At 46.8% G+C, this 23,344-nt stretch overlaps 1 protein-coding gene across 3 annotated transcripts in view; it reads right to left on the reverse strand.

Moving 5' to 3' along the window:
• C6H1orf159 (chromosome 6 C1orf159 homolog) overlaps nucleotides 1-23,344 on the reverse strand; it is a 99,739-nt gene that overhangs the window by 36,382 nt on the left and 40,013 nt on the right. For all 3 annotated transcript variants that reach the window (XM_068240746.1, XM_068240745.1, XM_068240744.1), the window contains 2 exons: nucleotides 22,168-22,237; nucleotides 8,843-8,944 (listed from right to left, as the gene is read on the reverse strand). In XM_068240746.1, coding sequence (XP_068096847.1) covers nucleotides 8,843-8,944; nucleotides 22,168-22,237 — 172 coding nt within the window. The remainder of the gene's footprint in view (nucleotides 1-8,842; nucleotides 8,945-22,167; nucleotides 22,238-23,344) is intronic.

Consider the following 23,344-nt stretch of genomic DNA (forward strand, 5'->3'; position numbering starts at 1 on the left):
TAACTGCAAAATTTCGAAACAAATCATCTACAGCAGTCAATTTATTAGGGGACAGAATCTCCATTTGGTCCTGAGGAAGCACTCGTTTGAGGAGTGCGAAACAGCTGTCGACATCTTGTACATGCTTGTCCCCCTCTTGCTCTCCCAGCAACTGTAGCTGTTGTATTTTTTGCATACAAGTTTTTAACAATTTTTCCAATAAAGGCTTTTTTATACTGGATGTGCCCATCGCTTTCAACTGAGTACCTGACAGAATCTCCATAACTGACTGCCTGGAAGAAAAATGACAAAATGACATCTGGCTCAAAAGAAAAAGCAGCAGATCTTAAAGGGATACTGTAGGGGGGTCGGGGGAAAATGAGTTTAGGTTACCCGGGGCTTCTAATGGTCCCCCACAGACATCCTGTGCCCGCGCAGCCACTCCCCAATGCTCCGGCCCCGCCTCCAGTTCACTTCTGGAATTTCAGACTTTAAAGTCTGAAAACCTCTTCGCCTGCGTTGTCATGTCCTCGCTTCCCCTGATGTCACCAGGAGCGCACTTGTGCAGGCACAGACCATACTGGGCCTGCGCAGTATGCTCCTGGTGCCATCAGCGGGAGTGAGGACACGGCAACGCAGGCGCAGTGGTTTTCAGACTTTAAAGTCTGAAATTCCAGAAGTGAACCAGAGGCGGGGCCAGAGCATAGGGGAGTGGCTGCGCGGGCACAGGATGTCTGCGGGGGACCATTAGAAGCCCCGGGTAACTTCAACTCATTTTCCCCCGACCCCTTACAGTATCCCTTTAAAGACAGTCAGTGATGGTGTGAATTAAAGTTTAGAAGCCTAGAAGAGTCTATCCCTTAATCCCAACAAAGGGTTTGTTAAGAAATTAGTTCCTACTTCCCCATCCCATTCATACAAAAGAATATCGGCTTCATTTTCTCATATCTCAGAGTTCCCTACCTGATCCCTACAAAAAGGGTATCTCACTTTTACCTGACCCATCTCAGACTTCTCTGGTGAAAATCAGGTCCCTGATGCCAGTCACTAAAGCCCTTAGGGCTCATTCACACTTCCAAAATCATTAGATTAGATTAGAGGGGAGAATAGATGCAATCAATGCACTGGGGAGGTGATTGGAAGGGGGTCTGAGGGTTTGGCCGAGAGATCAGGAGCCCACACGGGGAAAATTAGGGCCTGATCTGATGGGCAAGTGTGCTAGGGGGTGACAGGAGGTGATTGATGGGTGTCTCGGGGTGTGATTAGAGGGGGGAATAGATGCAATCAATGTACTGGGGAGGTGATTGGGGGGGGGGGGGTCTGAGGGCGATCTGAGGGTGTGGGCGGGTGTTTGGGTGCCCGCAAGGGGCAGATGAGGGTCTGATCTTGGGTATGATGAGTAGCAGTGACATGGGGGGATTGATGGGTGATCAATGGGTGATTAGAGGGGAGAACAAATGCAAGCAATGCACGGGCGATCTGAGGGTGTGGGCGGGCAATCAGGTGCCCGCAAGGGGCAGGTTAGGGTCTGATCTGATGGGTAGCAGTGACAGGTGGCGATTGACAGGTGATCAGTGGGCGATTACAGGGGAATATAGATGTATACAGTACACGGAGAGGGGGGGGGGGGGTCTGGGGAGGATCTGAGGGTGCGGGAGGGTGATCAGGAGCCCCAAGGGGACACTTTAGGACCTAATCGAAAATATAGCGTTGACAGATAGTGTCAGGGGGTGGTTGATGGGTGATTAGGTGCAAACAGTGGTCTGAGGGGGTGGGGGGGGGGGGGGGGGTGGGGGGTCAGGGTCTGAGGGGTGCTGTGGGCGATCAGGGGGCAGGATCAGTGTGTGTGTGTGTGTGTGTGTGTGTGTGTGTGTGTGTGTGTGTGTGTGTGTGTGTGTGTGTGTGTGTGATTACATGCACAGCTGCCTCCTCCCCTGGTAGTTCCTCGATCACTGGGACCACCAGGGGAGGAGGCAGCCTGTATAATACACTTTGTATACATTACAAAGTGTGTTATACACTTTGTACGCCGAGATCGGGCTGTTCACAACCTGCCGGCACTGCTAAATGGCCGGCGGGTTGACATCGCGGGTGGGTGGAGCCGAATGCCGGCTGATGCGGTCCTGGGGTGCCACTTTGCTGCCGCCTATTGGTAGTGGGCGGTCGGCAAGTGGTTAAAACAATAAGCGTTTTTAACCTTGCAATCTAAAACCCGCAAAAAAAGGTGCATATAGCGCGTTTTGTGATCAATGCTAGCCGCGGCAGTGAGGTCACTGCCATTTAGTTAACATTGCACCCTCTTTAAAATGCGCTAGCGATCATCAGCGATTAGCGGTAAAATGCCTTCTAATTGCCCAATAATGGGACCTAAGGGCTGTTTGGCACCATGAAGCGCTAGTGATTTTATGGCGATTAGGTGCAAAATAGCCCATTGAAGAGAGTCTGAAGCCAGATTAAAAATGGCTTTTAAGCTTATATTCAGCAGGGGCGTGTTTGCCCCTGCTAAAATGACGCTATCCCGCGGCATAATGATGGATAGCGGCAATTGCTGGAGGCCGAATTATAGTGTTTTATAAGTAACTTCAGCTCTGTCTTCTGACGGCGCTGAAGTTGCTCACTGCTGTGCCCAAGTCTCCTGCACTGGAATGAAAGTGTTTGAATGGGATATGCAGCGCCATTGAGCTGTGACCTGAGAAACAAAGCAACTACCTTGATGTTTGTACAATGCAGTTTATTAACCAGCGACCTCTGCCCCCTTAAGGACCAGAGACCGCTGGTACCAGAAATGACGGAACACCGACCAATAGCTGCACATACCCGCCGCACATCGGGAACCTAGGCCACCCACTCTGCCATCTCTATGGACGGCAGAGTTCCTGTAAGCCGGTCACGAGCAGCTTTCATTGGCTCCTGACCTTACCTATCAGTGTAAGCCAATGGGAGCTGTTTACGTTGATAGACAGGGTCAGGAGCCAATGAAATCGGCTCCTGACCAGCTCAAAGGGCTCTGCTGTTAGAGACGGCAGAGCAAGCGAGATGCGGCGGGGAGACAGCGGCGAGATTGTCAGGAGCAACGAAAGCAGCGAGAACTCGTGGCGTCTGTTTATTGAAATCTACGCCCTGGCAACCATTAATACAGGGCATAGATTTCAATCATTAAGGTCCTTAAGTAGTTCAAAATATTCCAATTAAATAGAGATGGCTTGATAAAACTTTTTTCCCCTTCGAGAAAGCAGAGATGCCCTTTAAGTAAACATGTAAATGGCATAATGGCTTTCATTCGGCTCATCATATGTCAGAATCATCTTTATTGTCGCCAAGCACACCGTTTGGTGAGCCCGGAATTGCTTGTGGTTCACATGGCAAATGGCAGTTCAGGAACATATAAAATATATAACATATAACACCCGGCAAACATATACCACTCGGCAAACATAAGCAAGGCAAAGCAAAACATACACGCAGATATATGGAGCAACACAGAGTCTTGGAGGGGTCAGAATTAACAGCTGTGGGGGACAGTTGCCCTGGGGGGTAGAGTGTCCCGGTGGTCTTTAGTTCAGTGAATTCAACAGGTGGACAGCTTGGGGGAAGAAGGGGTTCATGCGCCTAGTGGTTTTGGTGGGGATGAATCTGAACAGACGTCCCAATTTAAGAGTCTCGAAGTAGCGTCTGCCCGGGTGGGAGGGGTCGAGTAGGATCTTGGAGGCCCTTGTCTTCATTCTCGTGGTGTAGAGGAGATCCAGCGAGGGCAGGTGGGCGCCAATGATCTTTTCTGCTGCGTTTATCACTCTGTGGAGTTTGTATTTATCCATAGCAGTTGTACCGGCGTACCAGACAATGATGGAGCAGCAGAGGATGGATTCGATGGTCGAGGTGTAAAAGCTGGTGAGCAGTTCCCGTGACATGCCGAATTTCTTCAATTGGCGCAGGAAGAATAGCCTTTGCTGTGCTTTCTTCTGAGTTTTTGTATTGTTCTGCTCCCATTTGAGGTCGCTTGTTAAGGTTGTGCCGAGGAACCGTACACTTCGAACTCTGGAGACCTCGGACCCGTCGATGAACACAGGGAGGGGGGCAGGGGGGAGTTTCCGGAAGTCCACGATCAGTTCCACGGTCTTTGCCGTGTTGAGAACGAGATTGTGGACCTTGCACCAATTACAGATCTTCGCAATTTCATTTCGATAGGGGTCCTCCCCGTTTCTGTCGATGAGGCCGATAAGCGTGGTATCGTCTGCGAATTTAATAACTTTGACAGAGTCAGAGGTCGAGGTGCATTTGTTGGTATACAGGGAGAACAGGAGTGGAGACAGCACGCAGCCTTGCGGTGCACCGACATTAGTGGTTCTCTCGCCGGAGATGTGACTGCCAAGCTTGACTCGTTTGGTTCTGTTGGAGAGAAAGTCCTTTACCCACCTGCAGAGGAGGGGATCTACCCCGAGATGCGCAAGGTTGTCGATCAGAATGTCTGGGCAGATGGTATTAAAGGCCGGGATGAAGTCCAGGAAAAGGACCCTAGCATAGGCCCCTGGTCTGTCAAGGTGTTCCAAGATGTATGCTAGGCTGACATTGATTGCATCATCAACTGATCCGATTTTCCCTGTAGGTAAACTGGTGTGGTTCGAGGAGGGTGCCGGTGGAGTGCTTCAGGTGGGCCAGCACTAGCCTCTCGAATACTTTCATGATGACGGGGGTCAGGGCTACGGGTCTAAAGTTGTTGAGCTCCATGTTCCCTGTTTTTTTGGGGACTGGTATGATTGTGGAGCTTTTGAAGCAGGAGGGGACCCCCCCCCCCCCCACCTGATAGGGATCTGTTGAAGAGAGAGGTGAGGATGGGAGCTAGTTGGTTTGCGCAGGTTCTCAGGCAGTGTGAGGAGACCCCATCCGGGCCTGAGGCTTTCCTGGGATTGAGTCTGCGAAGGTGTTGTAGCACATCCTCCTCTTGCACTGTGGACAGAGCGGGGGTGCCACTGGCCACTGGGGGGCCCTGGGCCACGGGCATCCTTTTTCGCGGATGCCGAGGGATCCAGTGCTGGCTGGGATGCAGGGGCCGCGGGCTGCTTGGGGTGTAGATCAAATCTACAGTAGAACTCATTGAGTTCCTCTACCAGTTGGGAGCTGGGGGCTGCGTGTTGAGGGGGGGGGGGGGCTTAAAGTTCGTGGCTGCCCTGAGACCCTTCCATACTTCCTGTGAGTTGTTGGACTGGAGGCTGAGGCCAACCTTGTTGGAGTAGGCCCTCTTTGCAGCTTTCAGTTCTCTATTCAGGGAGTGTCAACTGCAAGATATTTTTACCTTGGGTCGAATGAGGCAAATGTAAATTTCACTTTGCACACTTGGCACATCAGGATCGGTCACCTCAGAGTAGTTTAAGACTCAAACACTCCCAAAACACACTGTAAATGGTCACAAGTATGAGGGTACTTGTTTACAGTTGGATGATACAGGAACAGCACCTGATGCTGCAGATCCTGTATAACTGGATGCATCGCCTCAGCTACAAAAGAACAATGAGCAAGGACAGGTGTGGCCCTGTTTCTAATAGACAGCTGTTTAAGCACTTTTCTGATCATTAGAGTTTTGTATTAAAAAAAAAAAAATAAATAAAAAAAAAAAAAAAAAGCTTCCACTAGGAATTCCTTTGGACTGTCTCACACTAGAGAACAGTTTTTATAAAAAAAAAACAAGCAAACCAAAAAGCGCTGCAAGTAGCATTTTTACAGCAATTCGGGATGATCAATGACATGCAAATAATCTCTCCTTGCAGTCAATTCATGTAAATTACATGCAGCTTGAAAATGAACCAATTCACAATAGAGAAGAAATCCAGGAGCAACTTGATGTATTACCGTATTTTTCGGACTATAAGACGCTCCGGACTATAAGACGCACCTAGGTTTAGAGGGCAAAAACCAGGGAAAAAAAATATATCCTAAACCTAGTGCATCTATAGTGCAGGGGTGTCTTATAGACCTTCCTCCCCCCAATGATGTCCTCCTTGTACCTTTCAAGTAGCTCTTGTGCCCTGCTTTGTCCCATATCCCTGTGTCCAGTGTCCCCATCTCCTCCATATCAGTGTCCTCTGTCCCATATGATCCCATACATTATTGCTGTGTATTCTCTCCTCCTGTCGTCCATCCTGCTGTGTATTCTGTCCCTGTGTCCTTTCTTCCGCTGTGTATCTGGGCTCTGTATCCTGTGTCCATGTCTGCTGTGTATTGCCCACTGTTTGTCTCCTGGCCTCTTTGTGTCCGTGTGCTTGATCTTGCTGTGTACCCTGTGTCCGTGGTGTATTGCCCGCTCTCTGTCCCCTGCTCTCTTCCCCCCCTTCCTTTGTCCCCGGATTCAGACCCCTTTTCCATACTTAGCTGCAGCATTCTACCTGATGTCTGTCCCTCTGTGTACTCGATCCAGCTATGTATCCTATATACACGTGTCTGCTGTGTTTTGTCCGCCGTCTATGTCCTGCCTTCTTTGTGTCCGTGTCCTTTGTTCCTTGTCACGCTATGTATCCAGTGTCCGTGGTGCCCGCTGTCCCGTGCCCTATGTCCCCGAGTGCAGACCCGTTTGTCCATACTTAGCTGCAGCACACCGCTCCGATGAAGAGGAAACAGCCATCTTCTCGGTCTTGAGGGTGTCCGTGGTGCCCGCTGACCGCTGTCCCGTGCCCTATGTCCCTGTGTGCAGACCCGTTTGTCCATACTTAGCACACCGCTCCGATGAAGAGGAAACAGCCATCTTCTCGGTCTTGAGGGCGGGAGCAGAGCGACATCACTGGGGCCAATCACTGCAATCCCTGCAACTGAGGGAGTGCAGTGATTGGCCCCAACGATGGTGCCCTGCTCCCGCCCGCGAGACCAGCGCGTCCTATTAGGAAGGGAGCAGGAGCAGTGAGCTGCTGTGATTGGCGGTTTGGGGCAGCGCCTCTCAGCTTGATTGGTAGATGGCTGCTTCATCGGAGCTGCAGCTAAGTATGGACAAGCGGGTCTGCACTCGGGGACATAGGGCACGGGTCAGCGGGCACCACGGACACTGGATACATAGCGTGACAAAGGATATGGACACAAAGAAGGCACGACGGGCGAAACACAGCAGACACGGACACAGCATACACAGCGGGAGAAGGACATGGCCACAGGATACACAGCGGGATCAAGGACACAAAGGGACAGACACCAGGTAGAATACACATGGGTACAGAGGACACATAGGTGCCGGTCCAAATTTTAGTATTCGGACTATAAGACGCACTGACTTTTCCCCCCAACTTTTGGGGGAGAAAAAGTGCGTCTTATAGTCCGAAAAATACGGTAATTGCTTAAAACTATTCAAGTCTTTAATCCAATCTTCATTAAAATACTCTGCAGCATAAGACATATAACATAAATGTGTCCATTTATCAGCACAAGCAGGATGATAAGCGGTGCAGAGGAGGGTCGATGATCGCTTCGCCCTGCAATGTGGGCTTTATCAAGACTATTTTAATGAAGATTGGATTAAAGACCTGAATAGTTTTATGCAATTAATACAAGTAGCTCCTGGATTTCTTCTCTATTGTGAATGCATACATGATCTGTCTTTTCATCCGGATATTCACCGCTATGATGTATAATCGGGCATTAGCTATTGGTGAGCACTCACCATCCTTCTCCCTTTGATTGGACATTGAAAATGGACCAATCAGAATAACTTGCAGTCGATTGTTATTGGTCATGTATAATATTTACATAGAATATGACTGCAAGGAGAAATTATTTGCATCTCATTGATCATTCCTAATTGCAATTCTTTTCTGAAAGTATAGAAAAACAAAAGTTGCAGTGAGAAAAACTGGTAGAAAAAAAAAATGGTAATTGAGATTAGCCATCTGAGCACACCTGGGCATCTGAGATTTGAGCCATTTGGGCACACCATGAGATATCTAAGTAATGCGCAAACAGGACAAAAATGACAATCTTACTGGTGCTTCCAATAATTTAATGGATACCAGGGGATACTTTGCAAATAAAACTTTAAAGAGAACCCGAGGTGGGTTTGAGGAATATTATCTGCATACAGAGGCTGGATCTGCCTATACAGCCCAGCCTCTGTTGCTATCCCAAACCCCACTAAGGTCCCCCTGCACTCTCCAATCCCTCATAAATCACAGCCGTGCTGTGAGGCTGTGTTTACATCTGTAGTGTCAGTCTCAGCTGCTCCCCCACCTCCTGCATAGCTCCGGTCCCTGCCCCAGTCCCTTCCCTTCAATCAGCAGGGAGGGAAGGGATGCAGGCAGGGACTGGAGTTCTGCAGGAGGCGGGGAGAGCAGCAGACTGACACTATAGAGATAAACACAGCCAGCTCTGACCAGCTGTTTGTCAGCAGCGTGGCTGTGATTTATGAGGGATTGCAGAGTGCAGGGGGACCTTAGGGGGATTTGGGATAGCAACAGAGGCTGGGCTGTATAGGCAGATCCAGCCTCTGTATGCAGATAATATTCTTCAAACCCACCTCAGGTTCTCTTTTGCGATTGTATCATGTATGGGCACAACATCCCATCTTAAATGTTTACTTGCTCACAGGGTTTTCACCTTCAGAAGCCTCTAGTGTATGAGACCTAAGTGGCAACTGTGGCATAGTAAGAGGTGATTGGTGGGTGTCTTTCACACCGCACATTTTTGGCAAAACTCCAATTGTTGGGGCTGAATCATGATAGGTGTGGTAGATCAAGTAGAACACATTTCTCCATCTGAAACACTGGCATGAATATGGCCCCGCAGGAATGGAGTTGTCTAGCCCTGGCATAAATGGTAATGGTTGTAGTGGATAAGTGAACACAAGTTACGTTGATTGAGCAATCGCAATCATTCATTGATGTGCTGCACTTACTGTTTGTGCAATCTGTCACATTGTGATCCGCTTCCTGACTGGAGTTGTTAGCACATCTAATGCAGGCGATGCTACCATTATGGGACCAGATCTGAAAGCATCCTGGTGTACAGAAAACAAATACAAATCTCCAAGTTATATAAGAAAAGAGAAAATAGTTTCTAACCTTATTTCAAATATAGTATGCATGTTCCTTTTTGCAATAAAATGTCTAATTTACTAATCAGTCTATAGAAAATTATATTCCAGTTATATAAGTGGAGCAGAGTCATCTGCTGTCTCTCTGGGACTGGAGCTGGAAAGTTTACATCACGTAATGCTCCCAATGCGGGCTGCTGCAGTCTCATATTATAAATCATGCGTCTGAACTGAGAAAACTAATATTCTCCAACGCATTGCTGTTCACACTGCAACAAAAAGAGCTCACACTGTCCAGTGTGCTATCCAACAGTAGACTAAAGGGGCCCATACACTTATACTATTTCCCGCCGATATACAGCAGATTCGATCACTGATTGAATCTGCTGAGAAATTGTTGCGCAAACGCTGACCGATCAATTACCATCCAAAAATCGATCATTCCCGGTTTCGATTTCGGTCGATCGCCGGCCGGTAGTGCGCCGATAGCGACGTTCGATTGACCGACACTAGCGGTAATACATTACCTGTTTCACCGGCGCGTGTCCTCGCTGTCTCTGCTCCGCAATGGGCTCCAGGACTCCAGCTAGCTTCACTTGTCGAGGAAGTTTAATTAAACAGTAGAGCACCCTCTACTGTTAACTTCCTGCTAGGGGACGTTTAAAGTGAAGCTGGAGCCCAGCGCAGAGAAGAGGCAGCGGAGACTGGGGGATTCGCGCCGGCCGGATCAGGTAATGTATGCGGGAGGAGCATGTCTATGCGGCGGCAGCTCCTCAGATTGTGAACCGGTTTCATAGTGAAGTCGATTCAAAATCTGAATGCAGTGTAGGCAGCCAATAGATCCCTCATTGATCAGATTCAATCACAGAGAGATCTATCTGCTGGTCGATCTGGTGGCAATTGACCAGTGTGTAGCAGCCTTACACTGGTAGAGTGTAAATAGAACAGTTTTTTTTCTTGTGTTAGACCCCTTTTTACACATCGCAAATGTGTGCTGTGCAATCCTGTTTTACTACAGGGTAATGCAACAGCAATGCAAGTGTATGGGGCCTTGCACACTTATACGTTGCACTGGAAGCTACCGTAGCAGCGTAAAGTCTGCAGTGTGTTACTGCATGACTTCCGCAGTGACCCATTGGGGTCCATGGGCGACACAGGAATTTAATCGATGGGAGCGCGGGGTGTCACCTCACGCATGCACGGACCAATGTGAATGCCAGTGATGTACTTCCTGCCCAGGAAACTTCATTTAGAAAAAAAAAAAGACTAGAGTAATTTGCTACTGTTTTCATTGAACCATAACAGGGTTTTCCCAAATAAGTTGCTATACTAAACCCCGTACCATGCATTTAACATTGCAATTAAATCTTCTGCAACAACCTTCATTGGGAGCATGCATTCAGGCTCTTAACCACAGAGCCAAGTCTATATACCCTGCATCATTTTAGGAAGGAAGGGGAAAAAAATGCACATATATACCCGACTACTGTGCAAGGTTAAAATACTTCAAGAAACCAGCTGCAGGCTATCGGCAGGTTTCTGTGTGTTTTGTAATAGGACATATTCAATTTCAAACTAAGGAAGATTTTCCATTCGAGAAAAGCATTGCGGTGCGCTTCCCCCCCTTGCATCACAACGCCAAAAAATCCCTGTAGCAGAGTGCATTGACAGGGTCATATGTAAAGCGCCGCTCACACGCCCCTGGACAGGAATAATGTCAATGGGATTCCTAGCTTTTCTGTCATTTAAGTATGCGCACCGCCAATAAATATAATTTTTTGCGTCATCCATTGACTTCCATTCATTCCACCGTCGCTGCGTCATGGAAGTCGCACAGTAACACGCTGTTGACTTTGCAGAGGATCAGCAGTGAAACGGAAGCATTCGTCATGACGCTGTTAGTGAACAGGGCCCCATACACTTTCTTTGCTGTTGTGTTACCCTGCTTGCAGAAAGGGTAGTGCAACACAAAATAAGTGCACAAGTGTAAAAGGGGCCTCAAGATACAAAAAAGTTATGGAATGGAAACCCCTCTTTCCAGAGTGCAGAACCTTTTTTTCTTTATCACACTGTTACAGTGGACCAGAACTCTTGCACAGGTCAGAAGGAAAACAGAGAAATGCACCCTGTATGTATTTAGAGAGTTTAGCCTGTCCAATTCTCCATCATTGACCAAGCACATGTTGCAATTTGCTCTTTTAGCTGTGTCAACTGCCTGCCATGGCAGAGAGGTAATTGGTAAACACAGGATGTTAACAATATGTCTGCTTCCATTAAAACGGGAACACTACATTTATTGCAGGATTTGTATGAACTGTAACAAAGAAATGCTTTTCTTTAAAAGCTTATTATGCGGTTTCTTATCTTTTAGAGCTGAGATCAAGTTCTGAGTTCAGGTCCGCTTTAACTATACAGAGTTTCTTCAGTCATGCTCTGACTTTTCAGAAGTGTTGACTTGGTGATATAAAGAGTTGTAAGAGCACCATTCATGCTGTGTTGGAAAAGCAATCATGCGTTTTTGCGCAGTATACACCCTGAATTCCAAGTGGAAAAACACCCCATTCCTTACTCAGCTGATGAGGATACGGTCATATAACAAGTCTCGGATTTAGGGTGTGATCCTCTGTCAGATGACTGGAGAGCAATACAGCTTTAAAGTGATGCAGAAAATCAATGCTGCTTTCTGGAGATCATTTCAAGAATTTGCTGTTATTTTTAATGAAAACCTGCATTTAAAGCCCCAATTCAGTTATGACAGCAACTGATGTAGAGTAAGAGGATCCATAGGGTGACAGAAGACTTTCCAAACAGCAGTTATGCTATTGCCAGACACTAGCTGGAGAGCAAACTAAAGGTAGCAATCAATGCTTTAATTCTCCCTGCCAGATCGATTGTCAGAATTAAATGCAATATACCGGTAGATAGGAAACGATCATTAGGGCCCACTAACGGCAAGAAAGCTACAATCCAATTAGATTAATAAAAATGATTTTAAAAAAACAGATTGATTCCGTTAATATGATCGAATTGGATAGCAGCTTTCCTTTCGTTACTGGGCCCAAATGACAGTTGCTGATCGAACAATTAATCGTCTTAGGAATTGCATTGTTAATGGCCACCTTTATGAACAGTTTGTGAGATGACTGGGAAGTACTTAGCTTTCATTCAAACAGTACACCCTAAATGTTTCTGTATTTATATCATTTCATATAACGTTGCAAGAAAAAGTATGTGAACCCTTTGGAATTATATAGATTTCTGCACAAACTGGTCATAAAATGTGATCTGATCTTCATCTAAGTCACAACAGACAATCACAGTCTGCTTAAACTAATACCACACAAATAATTACGTCTCTATGTTTTTACTGAACACCATGTAAACATTCACAGTGCAGGTGGAAAAAGTACCGTATGATTTAATAACTGGTCGAACCTCATTTGGCAGCAATAACTTCAATCAAACGTTTCCTGTAGTTGCAGATCAGACGTGTACAGCGGTCAGGAGTAAATCTTGACCATTCCTCTTTATAGAATGGTTTCAGTTTAGCAATATTCTTGGGATATCTGGTTTAAATCGCTTTCTTGAGGTCATGCCACAGCATCTCAATCTGGTTGAAGTCAGGCCTCTGACTGGGCCACTCCAGAAGGCGTATTTTCTTCTGCTTAAGCCATTCTGTTGATTTACTTCTATGCTTTGGGTCGTGGTCCTGTTGCAACATCCATCTTCTGATGAGCTTTAAATTAATTGAACCACTTTTTGCACAGAAATCCTGGGGAAATTGAACGCCAGGGTGGTTAAACATGCAGCAATTTTTTGGGGACAGCAGTGGCTTCCTCTGTGGTATCCTCCCATGAACACCATTTTTGTTTAGTGTTTTACGTATCGTAGATTCACTAACATGGACGTTATTACATGCCAGACACTTTTGTAAGTCTTTAGCTGACACTCTAGGATTCTTCTTCACCTCATTAACCACTTGAGGACCTAGGGCTTTCTACCCCTTAAGGACCGGCCACTTTTTTTCCATTCAGACCACTGCAGCTTTCACGGTTTATTGCTCGCTCATACAACTTACCACCTAAATGAATTTTGGCTCCTTTTCTTGTCACTAATAAAGCTTTCTTTTGGTGCTATTTGATTGCTCCTGCGATTTTTACTTTTTATTATATTCATCAAAAAAGACATGACTTTTGGCAAAAAAATGATTTTTTTAACTTTCTGTGCTGACAGTTTTCAAATAAAGTAAAATTTCTGTATACATGGAGCGCGAAAAATGTGGACAAACATGTTTTTGATTAAAAAAAACCCATTCAGTGTATATTTATTGGTTTGGGTAAAAGTTATAGCGTTTACAAACTATGGTGCAAAAAGTGAATTTTCCCATTTTCAAGCATCTATGACTTTTCTGACCCCCTGTCATGTTTCATGAGGGGCTAGAATTCCAGGATAGTATAAATACCCCCCAAATGACCCCATTTTGGAAAGAAGACATCCCAAAGTATTCACTGAGAGGCATAGTGAGTTCATAGAAGATATTATTTTTTGTCACAAGTAAGCGGAAAATGACACTTTGTGACCAAAAAAAAAAGAAAAAAAAAAAAAAAAAAAAAAAAAGTTTCCATTTCTTCTAACTTGCGACAAAAAAAAAAAAATGAAATCTGCCACGGACTCACCATACCCCTCTCTGAATACCTTGAAGGGTCTACTTTCCAAAATAGGGTCATTTGTGGGGTGTGTTTACTGTCCTGACATTTTGGGGGGTGCTAAATTGTAAGCACCCCTGTAAAGCCTAAAGGTGCTCATTGGACTCAGTTAGGCTGCAAAAAAGTGCCACACATGTGGTATTGCCGTACTCAGGAGAAGTAGTATAATGTGTTTTGGGGTGTATTTTTACACATACCCATGCTGGGTGGGAGAAATATCTCTGTAAATGACAATTTGTTAATTTTTTTTACACACAATTGTCCATTTACAGCGGTATTTCTCCCACCCAGCATGGGTATGTGTAAAAATACACCCCAAAACACATTGTACTACTTCTCCCGAGTACGGCAATACCACATGTGTGGCACTTTTTTGCACCCTAACTGCGCTAAAGGGCCCAAAGTCCAATGAGTACCTTTAGGATTTCACAGGTCATTTTTGTTTCAAGACTACTCCTCACGGTTTAGGGCCCCTAAAATGCCAGGGCAGTATAGGAACCCCACTAATGACCCCATTTTAGAAAGAAGACACCCCAAGGTATTCCGTTAGGAGTATGGTGAGTTCATAGAAGTTTTTATTTTTTTGTCACAAGTTAGCGGAAATTGATTTTAATTGTTTTTTTTTACAAAGTGTCATTTTCCGATAACTTGTGATAAAAAATAAAATCTTCTATGAACTCACCATACTCCTAACGGAATACGTTTGGGTGTCTTCTTTCTAGAATGGGGTCATTTGTGGGGTTCCTATACTGCCCTGGCATTTTAGGGGCCCTAAACCGTGAGGAGTAGTCTTGAAACAAAAATGACCTGTGAAATCCTAAAGGTACTCATTGGACTTTGGGCCCCTTAGCGCAGTTAGGCTGCAAAAAAGTGCCAATCATGTGGTATCGCCGTACTCGGGAGATGTAGTATAATGTGTTTTGGGGTGTATTTTTACACATACCCATGCTGGGTGGGAGAAATACCTCTGTAAATGACAATTGTTTGATTTTTTTTTTTACACACAATTGTCCATTTACAGAGAGATTTCTCCCACCCAGCATGGGTATGTGTAAAAATACACCCCAAAACACATTATACTACTTCTCCTTAGTACGGCGATACCACGTGTGACACTTTTTTGCAGCCTAGGTGCGCTAAGGGGCCCAACGTCCTAATCACAGGTCATTTTGAGGCATTTGTTTTCTAGACTACTCCTCACGGTTTAGGGCCCCTAAAATGCCAGGGCAGTATAGGAACCCCACAAGTGACCCCATTTTAGAAAGAAGACACCCCAAGGTATTCCGTTAGGTGTATGGCGAGTTCATAGAAGATTTTATTTTTTGTCACAAGTTAGTGAAAAATGACACTTTGTGAAAAAAAAACAAAAATCAATTTCCGCTAACTTTTGACAAAAAATAAAATCTTCTATGAACTCGTCATACACCTAACAGAATACATTGGGGTGTCTTTTTTCTAAAATGGGGTCCGTTTCTGGGGTTCCTATACCGCCCTGGCATTTTACGGGCCCAAAACCGTGAGTAGTCTGGAAACCAAATGTCTCAAAAGGACTGTTCAGGGGTATAAGCATCTGCAAATTTTGATGACAGGTGGTCTATGAGGGGGCGAATTTTGTGGAACCGGTCATATGCAGGTTGTATTGGGCCTGATCTGATGGATAGGAGTGCTAGGGGGGTGACAGGAGGTGATTGATGGGTGTCTCAGGGGGTGGTTAGAGGGGAAAATAGATGCAATCAATGCACTGGGGAGGTGATCGGAAGGGGGTCTGAGGGGGATCTGAGGGTTTGGCCGAGTGATCAGGAGCCCACACGGGGCAAATTAGGGCCTGATCTGATGGGTAGGTGTGCTAGGGGGTGACAGGAGGTGATTGATGGGTGTCTCAAGGTGTGATTAGAGGGGGGAATAGATGCAAGCAATGCACTGGCGAGGTGATCAGGGCTGGGGCCTGAGGGCATTCTGAGGGTGTGGGCGGGTGATTGAGTGCCCTAGGGGCAGATAGGGGTCTAATCTGATAGGTAGCAGTGACAGGGGGTGATTGATGGGTAATTAGTGGGTGTTTAGGGTAGAGAACAGATATAAACACTGCCCTTGGGAGGTGATCTGACGTCGAGTCTGCGGGCGAACTATTGGTGTGGGTGGGTGATCAGATTGCCCGCAAGGGGCAGGTTAGGGGCTGATTGATGAGTGGCAGTGCCAGGGGGTGATTGATGGGTGGCAGTGACAGGGGGTGATTGATGGGTGGCAGTGACAGGTGATTGACAGGTGATCAGTGGGTTATTACAGGGAAGAACAGATGTAACTAATGCACTGGCGAATTGATAAGGGGGGGTCTGAGGGCAATCTGAGCGCGTAGGTGGGTGATTGGGTGCCCGCAAGGGGCAGATTAGGGTCTGATCTGATGGGTAACAGTGACAGGTGGTGATAGGGGGTGATTGATGGGTGATTGATGGTTAATTAGTGGGTGTTTAGAGGAGAGAATAGATGTAAACACTGCGTTTGGGTGGTGATCTGATGTCGGATCTGCGGGCGATCTATTGGTGTAGGTGGGCGATCAGATTGCCCGCAAGGGGCAGGTTAGGGGCTGATTGATGGGTGGCAGTGACAGGGGGTGATTGATGGGTGATTGACAGGTGATTGACAGGTGATCAGGGGGGATAGATGCATACAGTACACAGTGGGGGGGTTTGGGGGGGGGGGGTCTGGGGAGAATCTGAGGGGTGGGAGGGGTGATCAGGAGGGGGCAGTGGGCAGGGGGGGGGAGATAAAAAAAAATAGCGTTGACAGATAGTGACAGGGAGTGATTGATGGGTGATTAGGGGGGTGATTGGGTGCAAACAGGGGTCTGGGCAGGGGGGGGATGTCTGAGGGGTGCTGTGAGCGATCTGGGGCGGGGGGGGGGGGAGAAATCAGTGTGCTTGGGTGCAGACTAGGGTGGCTGCAGCCTGCCCTGGTGGTCCCTCGGACACTGGGACCACCAGGGCAGGAGGCAGCCTGTATAATACACTTTGTAAACATTACAAAGTGTATTATACACTTTGTATGCGGCGATCGCGGGGTTAACATCCCGCCGGCGCTTTCGTATAGCCGGCGGGATGTTGCGGCGGGCGAGCAGTGACAGGCGCCGGCGGAGGATCGCGTCACGGATGACGCGATCGCTCCGCCCATGCCCTTAAATGGACCGCCGCCTCTGTGGGTGAGCCGGTCCTTCAGGGCTCCACTTCCCGGCCGCCTCTGTGCGTTAGGCAGTCGGGAAGTGGTTAAGCATTCATTGCTGTGCTCTTGCAGTCATCTTTACAGGACAGCCACTCTTAGGGAAGGTAGCAGCAGTGCTGAACTTTCTCCATTTATAGACATCCTCAATTCACCAGAGGTTACCGACTCCTTTATCTCATGGGAGGTAATTTACCTCCTGTGATATCTCCAAATAGCAATTCTCCAGAAGTATAGGGTGAAATATCGACAGAGAGAAATCCATGCAATAGGTGATAGTCATTTTTTCTCAAAATCTCAATTCACCAGGGAAAAAAGGGGGTGTGGCCATTCGTTATTTTTTCATCTATTTATCCCCTGAATGTACCTGGAGATATGTGGTTTTTCTCACAGCTGCTGCAGCTCACTCTGCAGCTAGTTTACTAGCAGCACACAGTAACAGCCTATACTGTACATATTTCAGGCACCAGAGAGCAGCCCATTTACACTATTAAGCAATATTAAGCATTTACAATATTAAGTGGATGGGCAAAACAAAGGAGGAATCTGGATACATTTTTCATCGGGAGCGAGTGTGGAAATGTATCCAAATACCTCCTCTGTTTCACCCATCCACTTAATATTGTGAATGCTTAATATTGCTTAATATGCAGAATGGAGGGAGGGATTTGTAATGGAAGGAGAGGGTCAAAAAACAGGGAGGGAAACCCTCTGCGGTCACGTGCTGGCAATAACCTCCTCCTCCTACCCACAATCCTTTACTTCCAGCATCCAGAGAGGCAAAGTATCACATGCAAATCACTAACACCGCATAACTACTGACAGTTTATCGCTCGGTTTTCGCATCCATATCGCTCCATTATTGCACCATTATCGCCTGCTACCGAACACTCCTCTCTCTATCCTCACAGTGGTGAATTGCAAGCAAAGTGTTAAAATACCGCATTAGATAAAATACCGACCTTTTATCTCTTACTAACTCTCCTCTGGTGAATTGAGGCCTTTGTCTTACCGTGGACTGATGAACAGCAAGCCTTTTGAAGATACTGTTATTACCCTTTCCAGATTTATGCAAGTCAACAATTCTTTATCATAGGTCTTCTGAGAGCTCTTTTGTGCGAGACATTCACATTACGCAATGCTTCTTGGGAAAAAGCAAACCCAAAACTTTATAGAGCAGGGCAGCTGTAACCAACACCTCCAATCTCATCTCATTGATTGGACTCCAGCTGGATGACACCTCACTCCAATTAGCTCTTAGAGATGTCATCTAGGGCAGGCCCGTTTCTTGGGCCATGCGGGGCGTGCGGCCGCCCGGGGCGCTGTTGGGAGGGGGGGGGCGCTATAATGGAGGGGGGAGCCGGAGTCGCGGGGAGGGCAGCCCGACCTCTCCCTCTCTTCTCTCCCGGGCTGCCCTCCGAGCTCCCCCCTCCAGACTGCAGAGTAATGCGCTGAATACAACATACCTCCCTGCGTTCCAAGCGCTGCTCTCTCGCCGCCGGTCTCTTCCTCTCTGCCTATACGATGATAGACACGCTGCTTCCTGTTAGCCGGAAGCAGCGTGTGTATCATCGTATAGGCAGAGAGGAAGAGACCGGCGGCGAGAGAGCAGCGCTTGGAACGCATGGAGGTATGTTGTATACAGCGCTCCCTGCGCATTACTCTGCAGTCTGGAGGGGGGGGGGGGGGGGGGGGAGCACGGAGGGCGGCTCGGGAGAGGAGAGGGAGAGGTCGGGCTGCCCTCCCTGCGGCTCCGGCTCCCCCCTCCATTATAGGGGGGCAGCTACCCATCTAACCTATACTGGGGGGGCACCTACCTAATCTCTAATCTTACCTACGCTGGGGGGCACCTACCTAATCTAACTTACGCTGGGAGCAGCTACCTATCTAACCTACACTGGGGGGCAGCTACCTATATAACTTATACAGGTGGCAACTATACTGGCTACCTATATTGCAGGCACCTATCTAAATAACCTATACTGGGGGCACCTACCTATCTAACCTATGCTGGGGGCAACTATTCTGGCTACCTATATTAGAGGCACCCACCTAGCTAACCTGTACTGGGGCACCTACCTAACTTATACCAGGGGCGCCTGCCTATCTAACCTATACTGGGGGCAACTATTCTGGCTACCTTTACTGGAGGCACCTACCTGGCTAACCTATTGCGGGCGCAACTATACTGGCTCACCTATGCCTGGCTACCTATACTGGGGTACCTATTCTTGGCTACCTATACTGGGGGACCTATACTAAGTGCAACTAGACCTGGCTAACCTATACTGCGGGCACCCATACCTTGCTCGGGGGGGGGGGGGGGGGGGCGCAATTTTTACACCCTCGCCCTGGGTGCATTTTAACCTAGAAACTGCACTGATCTAGGGGTTCACATACTTTTTCAACCTGCACTGTGAATGTTTACATGGTGTGTTCAATAAAAACATGGGAATGTTTATTTGTGTGGTATTAGTTTAACCACTTCGCATCCAGACCTTGTTTTCCCCTTATTGACCAGAGCAGTTTTGACGCTTTAGCGGTGTCCCTATTCAATCAGCAATAACTTTATCCCTACTCACTACACCTAAATGATCTATACATCGTTTTTTTCAAGACAAACCAGGTTTTTAATGGGGGGTATTTAGTCCCAAGAACAATTTTGTTTTCTAGGCATTTTAATTGAAAAAAGGGAACAAAAATTAAAAAAAATGCATTATTTCTCAGTTTTTAACAATTCCAGTTTAAAAATAAAAAGTACCACAGTGATAAAACCATTCCACCAGTTAATGTCCCCCCTAATATAGTCAGATGTGCCCCGAGTATCAGCCCAACCTTCCCAGTTTAGACAGATGTGACCCCAATATCGGCACCCCCGTATAGTCAGATGTGTCCCATGTATCTACCACCCCCCAGTACAGAGAGACAGTAACGCCGCCAGGATTGGCACCCCTCATTATAGGCAGTTGTGTCCCCAGGATAAAATTTCCCCCATTATAGCCATATGTACCCCCAGAATTGCCCCCCCCCCCACCAATTATAGCCAGATGTGCCCCCAGTATTAGGTTACCCCCCCCCCCAGATAATCAAATGATCCCCCATTGTCAGATGTCATCCCCCCCAGTTACCCAGATGCCTGGCAGTTTTTTTGCACCCCCAAACCCCCCCTCCCCCCAGTGTGGGTAGCCAGATGTATGACCCCTCCCCCCCCCCCCCCCCCATCAGGCAGCCCCTCCGTGCACAGATGCTAAAAAAATGTAAATAAAGCCACCTCTCTCACCTTACCTCGTTCCAGCGATGAGCCTGCAGCCCGAGCATCCGATCCCAGCTCTGATCTCAGCCGCGTAATGCCGGTGACCCGGGTCCCGGCTTGATGACGTCATCAAGCCGGGACCCGGGTCACCGGCAATACGCGGCTGAGTTCAGAGCTGGGATCGGATGCTCAGGCTGCAGGCTCATCGCTGGAACGAGGTAAGGTGAGAGAGGCAGCTTTATTTACATTTTTTTTTAGCCATCTGTGCACGGAGGAGGGGGAGATGAAGGATCACGCTGTTTGCTACAGCGGTGATCGTTCATCCGCGGGGGGGGGGGCACACTAATTGGCTACAAGGGAACATGTTCCCTTTTGCCAATTAGTAAGGCAACCGACAGTGCCGGGGGGTGCGCTCTGAAGCGCACCCGTTCCTGCACAAAAGGGCTTAAAGCAGGTCAGTATATCTACGTCGCTGTGGCTTGGAGAGTGCCACAGCTGACGTAGATATACTGTAGTGGTGAGGAAAGTGGTTAAGCAGGCTAAAGGTCTATTGTTGTGACTTAGAAGAAGATCAGATCACAGTTTATGACCAAAGGGTCCACATACTTTTTCTTGCAACTGTATAATCACATTGTTTCTGAACTGAGTCTACAGTACATGACAATAAGTCACATTGTGCACGCTCATGGGGCACTTGTAGAACCAATGGTGTATGGGATCACACATTTCAGGTGTAACTAGCCAGAGCAGATTAAACAACTAAGCAATCAAATCACTGGCCATGTATGGCATCCTGTTTAGCAACACATCAGGTGAGAGGATTTTAGTAGTACAGTATTAGTTGCTTGGTACTTTTAAATCCAATGGGATCTTGATGCCTGTTTTAATGACAAACCTTCTGGCTGGAAACACACTGGTCTTTGCTGTAAACCAAGAGTTTTCTGCCATGTGCTTTGCTCCCTGCGTTTGCATATTTTCCATTTTTAATAGTTAATCATATTTAAAGTGTATCAGAGCCAAATCTTGGGTACAAATTGAGTTACTTATCTAAACAGAGGGAAGCCTCAGGATCCTATAGAGGAGCTTCCCTTAGTGCTCTGATGTGCCCAGTCACTGAGCATGACCCCCCGGAAGACTAGCGACAAGGCATTGTCGCCAATCATATCAGGGCTGCACAGCTCCTCTCCCTGCAGAATGGCCACGAGAGCCCGCCCGTGCATGCGCAATAAGCCAGAGCTGTGGGCTCTGTGCTACTGCGCATGCACAGCTACTGCGCTGCAGAAAGAATTTACCATAGGATAGCATTGCATGCAAATTGCATGAGATCTGCAAGCAGTATGCAGGAAGAAATTGTTAATTTTAAAAAGGCAAATAAAATTGCATGGCAAAAAACGCATCCCAAAGCAATTTTCAAGCGCCCATATTCACTCTGCACATGCGTTTGCAGAATCGCATGCCATATTTTTGCATTATGGAAAAGTGTGCTCCCTGCCCCCATGATCTGAGTACAGTAGATGCACAACTAGATTTATTCAATAACCAAAGTACATTGGCCCAACCCAACCAGTCAGGTGTTACTTCTGTTTCCAATGAGTGCAAATGAGCACTCATAGTTAAGTTACATAACTGTGCAAACTGGTTTTTATTTTATTGAAAAATTTAGGCTGGACGGACATGTGATGCAGCAGAACATTTTTTACCAACATTAAGCGATAATGCATGGATCATCCTTCATATGTAGAATCACTGTCAAAGCCCAAAACCGCACCTACCATGCAAGTCTTCCATGTACCAGCTTCAGAGCACACTATCTGCCAATTTATATAGACAGCTCATTTTAGCACTTTCATCTGCTAATAAGATGCAATACCATTAATGGGGCAGATTTAATTAGACTGTTATTACTCTGCTTCTATATTTATGCAATACTCATTACACACAGTAGCTTCTTTCTGTAATTACCTGAAAAGCTTGGTGTACCTGAATGTTGCAGGAAGTTGCATGTGCAGCATAATTACCTGGACTACATCTTTGGTCCACTGGGCATGACTCATTTAAAACCAGCCACTCACTACAGCAGTCAGAGACCTGAGGAAAACATGGTAAACGTTAATGGAACACTGGAGACAGGCTGGGCTGAATAAGGAGCAGATAGGATCACATGACATATTCTGCTCCTGATAGCTGCTGCATATAGAGAGTAGGGCACACAAAGCAGACAAGACCTCTGAATGAAGGCAATGAGCAGATTAGAATGGGATGAAGGAAGTCATGGACTTATGGTATGACTACGCAGTGAAGGTAGAGAAGTGAAGGTGTTCGGTTTTTAAAAATCCAATCTTGCGCACATCTGCTTCCTTAAATCCCTTAAAAAAAAAAAAAAAAAAAAACAGCACTGGTACACTTTGACCCAAGGCAACCAATCAAAAAGAATTTCTTCACAGCCAAGTGTAAAAGGCAAATCAAAGGAGACATTATCACCTGATGCAGGTTGCAGGGCGCCTGTTCTACCAACACTGCTGTTACCATATCAGAGCATGCAATATGACATGGTTTTCCCTTATGAGTTGTACAATAGAATTGCAGTCACGATCCAATTGTCCCCGGTTCAGGTCATTGGTTAATGGCCAGATGGCGTACTGTGGGATCACCCAGAAATGCAATCAGAACAAAAATGCACATAGTGCCTGAGACTGCATACCCCCCCCCCCCCCCCCAAAAAAAAAAAGTATGCACCACTGTGAAGTGTCACCAATAGGGAATAACAGAACAGGCTAATCTTCCCCCTCTCATGCTTGCACTCACCAGTCTGCAACTAGGAAAGCACATGCAATATACTGTATACTGGTGGAAGCACAATCCTTATCCGGGACATCAGGACATTTTCCTTGCAATGATGCAGAATTAGTTTATTTTTTACAAAAAAAACATTGAAAATTAAAGTATTGAAGCACAATAAAGTGTGACAAACATCTCCGTGTACACATTTAGAGCAGTCTGTCAACAGGTGACAATAGCACATGAACAACAATGTTGACTTTATACATATAAAAGGTGGCCACTAACTGGCCAATTTCTAGTGAAAAATCGTTTGAATGTTTGAAGTCATAGTCTGAAGAAGTGAGTTGGGCGGAGCTAGGAGTTGCCCAGACAATCAAGCTGCAAGAATCAGGAAGCACTTTGAGAAGTGTGGCT

This window comes from Hyperolius riggenbachi, chromosome 6 (genome assembly GCF_040937935.1).
Source record: "Hyperolius riggenbachi isolate aHypRig1 chromosome 6, aHypRig1.pri, whole genome shotgun sequence".
Classification (NCBI taxonomy): Eukaryota; Metazoa; Chordata; class Amphibia; order Anura; family Hyperoliidae; genus Hyperolius; species Hyperolius riggenbachi.